The sequence below is a fragment of the Oxyura jamaicensis genome, chromosome 8 (assembly GCF_011077185.1).
Source record: "Oxyura jamaicensis isolate SHBP4307 breed ruddy duck chromosome 8, BPBGC_Ojam_1.0, whole genome shotgun sequence".
Lineage (NCBI taxonomy): Eukaryota > Metazoa > Chordata > Aves > Anseriformes > Anatidae > Oxyura > Oxyura jamaicensis.
In genome coordinates this window covers 1,038,000-1,045,363 of record NC_048900.1, presented here as the reverse complement: position 1 = coordinate 1,045,363, position 7,364 = coordinate 1,038,000, and the positions used below count along the sequence as shown (strand labels likewise).

The window sequence follows — 7,364 nt, the reverse complement described above, 5'->3', positions numbered from 1 at the left end:
TCTAATCTTTGTAATATAATTAATAAGCCAGTCTTACACAGTTGCTTACTCAGTAAGTTTATTGCCACTTCTTCCAAAGCTTCATAGAAAATTGTGGAAGTTGTCTTAACTATCAGCTGCACGCTCCTGAGCCCTGAGGAAGCTAGCCTTCTTCTGAGCAACACGGTCTTTCTTCTGGGCAAGGGACATCTTGGAACTGTTCACTCTGCAACATAAACCCAGGGTATGATATATCCAGAGCAGAAATAAGCAAAAGGCTGGCCAAGAAAGCTGAAGCTGCGATTAAGAATTCCATACTAGAACATATTGCCACTTCAGTAACATGCTCTATTTCTTAAGATATCGTTGCAGCACCACCAGAAGTATGCTAACAGTAAGTTAAACTGTGCTTAACCAAAAAGCACAGTTAAGCTCCTGTAAGGACTAAACAGTAAGAAAGCCACTGCAGTATCTGTGCCTTAGTTTTTCTCCCAAATTCCTGAATAATCCCAATAGTTTAGTACTGACTAAGTAGTCAACCTGCCCTCTCCTGAGGAAAAGTAGCCTTCCCTCTGAAAACACAAGGATACTAAAATACACGCTTAAGGAATGCCAGTTATTTAGGCCACAGGTATGCTCTGCTATTAGAGATTTTTTTTTTTTTACAGTTAATGGCTCTTAAATTTTTGATTCTTTTTTGTTGAAAGTAACTCCTGAAGTTACACATAACTGGTTATATCTTCATTTGATCTAAAACACCTGAGTTTTGACACAAGTGTCCTATCTGTTCCAACCTAACTGAAGTCATGTTCATGTTTACCTCTTTTTCTTGAATTCTCTCTTGGGTTTCTTTTCATGGACTGGATTATCCCGTATAGCAGCATGGGCTTTTTTGTACATTTCTTCCATCTTGGGGGTGGAAAGAAAAGGTTGTTACTATTTTAGGATCGTATCAAGAAATAACATACCCTTCGCAGAGACAGTGCTAGAAAAAGGTTTCATCACAATACAGCTTACAAGTTTGTGTGGTTCCCTTTACAGTATTTTCTTCATGCAGAGCATCACTGTTACAACATACTGAAAATCCCTGTCCGTCGCTACACTATGATTTTGATTGAAATATCCAAAATGGCAGCTTGGACACAAAACCAAGGAAGTATTTTTACCCCTATTTTACATGGAGTGAATCAAGGATGTAGATTAACTACATACTGCTTCCAAGTCTCTTAACTACAGGCTAGCAGAGAATAGCTATTTCCTCTGCAGCCTACTTCCTAGGGGCTCATTTCCCTGTATTTAAATTAAAAGGGAGTACAGAAAATTACTCTACTTCCACGTAGAGTAAAATAATACTTACTTTCTTATACAGCTAACTGCTCTGAAGACTTAGTTCTTGTATTAAACGAAAATTACATAAACCCTTTCATCAGATGCACAATCTTACCACTTCTCACAGACCCTCCCCTGCATAAGTTATTATTCTTTAACATGTAAGACAGGAGCATGGAAGTGAGCTGTTCAGTTACATGAATCAGAAAACCCTAGCCGCTCTGTCCCAAAGACAACTATGTCTCTATAAAGGCATTGATTTGCTGATGGTTAATTATGACTAGACCCCAGCTGTGAAAAGATTCTTTAGATTAACATTGTTTAGTAATTTAAATACAGTTAAATTTTTTAAGTAAAGATTACATAGCAAAAAAATAGCAGATTGGTTAAATCTGCAGAAAAAAACAGAAGAACCTACAGTAATAAAGGTATAAAGAAGTTAGCTTTTAATTGCCCAGAAAAGGGACATTAGAATGTTTGTTTCACTTGTCTAGAGTGCAACCAAAAGAAACCAAGTTTATTACAGGCAGCAGACAAGCCATCTGAAAGACATTTCATAGTTGAAACTAGCAAAAGAAGCACTGTGGTAATTCCACAAATCTGTGTTTTGTGCGATATATTCAGAAAGGTGATGTTGCACTGAAATAAGATATACAACACTCAGAATATACTTCATCAGATGCTAGCTTCTGCAACAGAACTAGCTTGGGATTTTCTGTATTTGCCACAGGCCTACAGCTACCTCTAGTCATATATCATAAAAAAGATGTGATATAGAGCACATCTTCAGTTACCCCAGCTGCAGAAATGGCAGGCTGCAGTGCAGGATTAAGAATGATTGGGTAGCCAAGCATGGAAACTGTTGATTTAATTTCTGTATCAGGAAAAAGGTATGTGGTCTATCTTAGGATGCAGTCCTGTAAGCTTATATTTTTAAGCAGAATGCTAAGCATCAAAGAATGAAAAATCACTTTCCTTTCAAAAGACCTACTATATACTACAGATCCCTCAATAAGGGGAAAAAAATATATTTTTTTACATGGAGAACACACAACATAAACCACATTCCTGTTTTACATTATCAAGCTTTTTTGCATTACTGAGAAATCCCAACACAAGGCTTTATCAGCATCTCTACTAATGTGCAAGAGCCAAATAGACAGATCTTACCCCATCAGGTGTCACATTGTTCTTTATGTACTGGGAGAATTGTTTTTTGTAAGCATCTTCATCCTCCTCCATCAGGTAACGCATATAATCTGCAACATTTTGGCCCATGATATGCTTGCGGTGAACCTCTGCATTGAATTCTTTGCTTTCCGAGTCATAACCAGGGAAACGCTTGGTACTGTGAAAGAGCAGTTACATTCAGAGTAAGACATACTGCCAAACACTGATTCAGAGGCAAGCTTCCACAAAAAAGTAACTGTTGGATCAGATTCTGCTATAGATAACTGAGCGATAGGACCCTCTACTTAAAAATGGAAAGATAAAGAAAATGAAGAAACGGAAGTTCATCTCAGCTGCCATCAGTCCCGTCTTGAAACAATGCAGTACATCATATACACACCATGGACCAATTACAGAGTGCTCAGTCACGGGGGTATCATCACGTAGCAGCCAAGTTAGAAAAACTGAAGAATTAGTCAAGAATAACAGGACAGCATCAGGGAGTAGGAAATACACAACAGATCTCTGAATTGTTTTCCCCACTGCTGCTGTCAGAAAGCAGCAGTTAACTGTATTATTAGTGTTAAGTAACACTACCAAAAAAATCTTGATTTTGTCACTCATAGCTTCTGACAGGAATTACCAAAACTGCATGCAAGTTCTATCAGAATTGCACCAATAGATTAAAAAACAACCAACCAAATAAAAGAGAACTACCCCAGAACCTACACTAAAATAATAATTACCAGGTTATAACAAAACTATTTCAGCACAAAAATGACAGTGTATTTAGACTGTCATACACAGAAATATCTCAGGTAATTCTAAAGGGATTTTTCCAGACAGACTAGATTACCTGTGAGGGATGGAGAGACCACCATCCACTGCACCCTTCAGAGCACCAAAAACTTTGTTTCCAGTAGTAGTTCTGGCAAGACCTGCATCAAGGTAGCATGTGAAAGCTCCAGGCTTTCCATCCACACTTTCCACATTGTATTCATCACCAGTCACTTCAACTTGGCCTTCATAGATCTTATCAAGGCCAAATTTATTCAGAAGCTGTGGGAAAGGGAAAATAAAAAAAGAAAAAAAGCATATCTGAAAGTCTGACCATTTACTGACAAAATTAAGAATCACCATCAGTTCAGAACACAAATTTGTAGCAGAATCTCCATGCTTTCAACCAACTTCTTTATCAAAATGACGTACTCCATACTAGTAACAAAGTTTATAATAACTGCCACTGAAAGCATGCCTGTTATATTTCAACTTCTTGTTCCAACCTGTATGTCAGGAAACTTGAAGCTTATTCACATGCTCATATGGAAAATGGATAAATGGGGCTTACACACATCTGAACTCCTGAAGTGACATTTCTTACATTTTTATCCTGACTCCCTCCCTCCAACAAACTTAAGTGCTGAGACTTAAAAGTTGGCTGCTGGGCTTGAAATTGGATGTTGTCATACTTCTCACTGTGATTTGACAGTCACAAGAGGCCATCAAATCTATACGGTAAAGAGGAAAAGTTAGTATTTAGAGAAGCCTGCAGGATCTGGTATCTATACTAACTCGCCACTTAAGAAAGTAGGCTTTCCCTAAGTAGGCTTTCCCTTTTGAAAGAAAACCAGAAAACCAGAACAGCTACTTCCAGACCTTTTGTCAGATACTTACCCTGCGTGCCAAAAGCAGACCTGTGCAGTATGCTGCTGCATAATTAGTCAGGCCAACCTTCACACCGTATTTTGGCAGCTCATGGGCGTAAGCAGCACAGACAATCATGTCACCCTCAATCCTAGCATAGGCAATCTGACAGCAAAAAAAAAAAAAAAAGTTAGTTTTCTCATTGTAATGCTGGGTTTAATTTACTATTACTTTGGCATCTACTTAAGCCAATAGGCATTCTGTATGAAACGTCCAGCAAACTGCCAACCAAGCTCACAGGGTTGTGCATCATTTTTCTTTTCAGAAGTCTCTTACAGCATAATTAAATCCTCAGTTACAGAAGCTAAGAATTCAAATCCATATTAGGGCAGAGAAAGTAGATGACGGCAACCCCTTTCTTTCATTTCTTCACATACATCAAGATGCCAGGAAACTCTACAAAAGCAACCTTGCAAATAATTATTACATACATAGATGAATTCTGTCCCACTTTCTGCAGGTAGCTCTCATATAACACGGCATGTAAATCACCTTAGAAAAATGCAAAAGCACTTAAGAGTTTGTGAGGACAGGTTACTTTATGGAATGATTTTATTAATGGATCTGAGATCTTCACAATCTCAGGGGTCTCCTGTGATACAGCAGTAATATCAGATTTGTTTCTACTGTTCCTTTCACATATAGAACCTTCTCCCTTTGACTCCCACATCTCCTCCACACCTAAAAGCTGCCCCTTCTTTCCAGATTTTCCACATACTGGAAAGGCACTATCTGTCAGATACAAGTGCCTGCCACCACCACTTCTTGTTTTGAGTTTCAGAGATAAAGTAACTTTGCCAAGGTCATACAGTTTAGCCAGAACTGATTAAAACTGGTGCTCTACCATTCTCTATAGGTAACTACTCAATGAGGAAACAACAAGCATTTCCAGCTTTAAGCTTTACACATATTCATGATAGAACAGGCCTAAGTTTTTAGCTTCAAAATTAATCAAAACATTCTGAAAATAAACCAAGAAAGTGAACTACAGCGAGAAACTGCATTACACAATGCAAGACGCAACTTAATAACCATGAAAAAGTGACTATTCTTGTCAGTCTCCTTTAATCTCACAGGAAAGTTCTTGTAAAGCGTATCTGCTTCCTACGATCCACACTAACATCACAGTGAAGACCTCTTGGAAGTGAGGGCACCTTTATAAATAAGGTAACAGTAAATGCAGGTTGACCCGTCCCACAGTCAGTTCTGTTGTCTCCAATCAAGCAAAAAAGCCTCTCTTTTCAAAGCACTAAGTTTTAACCCAGCAGAAAAGATGGAGAATTACTTCATTTCAAGGTTGGTAAGTAAGTGACAAGCACCACAAACCTTACCTGGCAAATGATGTCTCTGTTGGTAACACGCACAATCATCCTATATTTAGGGGTGTTGTACTTGTTTTTATCCTGAATTACCAAACGCTTACGAGCATAGTAATCAGTTTTTCCCTCTGAAAAACAGCAGTTATAGGCGTGAGGGGAGGGGAGCATTACTTGCCAATGTAATTTAATTAAGTAGTACAGGGAAGTTAACTATACCTCTCCTTCTCCTGAATTTCACTTGGTATCTCTTGAAGTAGGCCTTATTCTTGACAACTTTCACAAACCCCTTGAATAAGAAATATAACTATATGTTATTAATGTGTAACCATGTAAGCCAAGGCCACTTAAAATGAATTAATTCTGCTATAAATAAAACAGCAATAAATCCATAATAAAGTAACAGGTCATCTTACAGATGAGCTGAGAGTCATCTCAAAAAAAAAAAAAAAAAGCACAGAATTCGTATCCTTCACAACAACTTTTCTTCTCCTGAAGCCACATGAAGTCAGGGGCAAACCAGACATTACAGCCGATACCTAAAAGTCTGTCTACACAGACTGAAGCAGTAAGTAAGGTCACTCCCACTCAGCTTATTTTCCTGGAGAGCTCTCCAGCAGCACCCCGTTCTCCTCTAATCCTCAGCTACTGACCGACAGCAGCACAGACCAGGAGGGAAAAAAGCACAAAAGGAGACCTAGCGAGGCGTGCGGCCGGGCGCTGACCAGCACCTGCCAGGTTTCAGCGCGGAGACCCCGCGGCAGGGCCGGGGGCAGCCCCCCGGGCACCTCCGGCCTCCCCTCGGCCCGGGGGGCTCCGTCCCCGCCGCCGCCAACCCGCTCCCGCCCGGCGCCGGCCCCGCTCCCTCCCGCCGCCGCTCGCCGGAGGCTGGGCCGGGCCCCGCCGAGCCGCCCCGGCAGCCATTGCCACGCTGGAGCCGGCGGCGGGCCGGGCCCCATCGGGCTCCATCCGGGCGGGCCGGGCCGCGTGGCGGGCAGCGAGCGGCGGGGCCGAGTCCCCCCCGGCGCGCGGGTGCCGCAGGGCCGGTACCGACCATCGTGCCAGGTACTGTCCGGTCTAGGCCTAGGCCGGGGCCCGCTCCGCACAACGCCTGCAGCCAGCAGCAGGGGGGAAAAGGCCGCGCCCACCGCGCAGCCGCAGCTCCACGGCGGCACGGCTCGGCCCGGCTCGGCCGCCCCCCGGCGGAGCGGAGGAGCCATGGCGTCGTGCCCCCCGGCCCTGCCTCCGGGCGAGGAGCAGCCCGGCGAGGCGGCCGGGTGGTCCTTCGAAGCGACTGCTTCGTCCTTAAAAGCTGAAATGCTAGGGGGTGTAAGTGCCCTCTGTTTCCTCGGGGGAGTTATCGCCGTTGGTTGAACAGTAAATACCTGCAGCCAACCCAACTCCAGTGGAATGCAATTCCTAAGCTGGAGCTGCTCAGAGCGATCGGTATCTGATTAAATAAATCGAGAGCACGGTGCAGCTGCTGCTGTGTGTATATGCGGGAACAAACAGGTCGAGTGCTATCGCGTTTCTTGGTGTTATTGGAGTGAAGTGCGCAAAGCCAACACCTCTGTACCCGACACATTTGTCCACTTAGCCACTTTACAAAAGATAAACCAAACCAGTAATTTTTATTCACGAAGCAACGTTTTTAAAAGTCATGCATTTGCTATAAGTAACCACAGGAGAACAAAAGAAAGAAGAAACCTCAAGGGTCAGCAAAGCACCAGTGTGATTCCACACCACTAGCTTCAGAAGTTATCAAACTAAGTCTGGATTTTGGAAAGCTAAGGTTTCTACCTACTCTTCAGTTTTTACGTACAAGCAACCCTTGCTGAGCACAGCATCTTGTCTGCTCCCCCCCCC

General features: G+C 42.5%; 1 protein-coding gene and 1 non-coding gene across 2 annotated transcripts; both read right to left on the bottom strand.

Moving 5' to 3' along the window:
• Positions 1–41: 41 nt before the first annotated feature.
• Positions 42–6,704, bottom strand: RPL5 (ribosomal protein L5). Its single transcript, XM_035332834.1, has 8 exons — positions 6,553–6,704; positions 5,718–5,787; positions 5,514–5,629; positions 4,153–4,287; positions 3,335–3,537; positions 2,479–2,656; positions 800–888; positions 42–205 (listed from the first exon to the last, which is right to left on the bottom strand). Exons 1-8 carry the CDS (start codon positions 6,553–6,555, stop codon positions 106–108), a joined length of 894 nt encoding a protein of 297 aa, XP_035188725.1. The 5' UTR covers positions 6,556–6,704; the 3' UTR covers positions 42–105.
• On the bottom strand, positions 2,831–2,926 carry LOC118171145. Its single transcript, XR_004753065.1, has one exon. It is a non-coding gene; the product is annotated as a small nucleolar RNA SNORD21 (small nucleolar RNA).
• Positions 6,705–7,364: the final 660 nt, after the last annotated feature.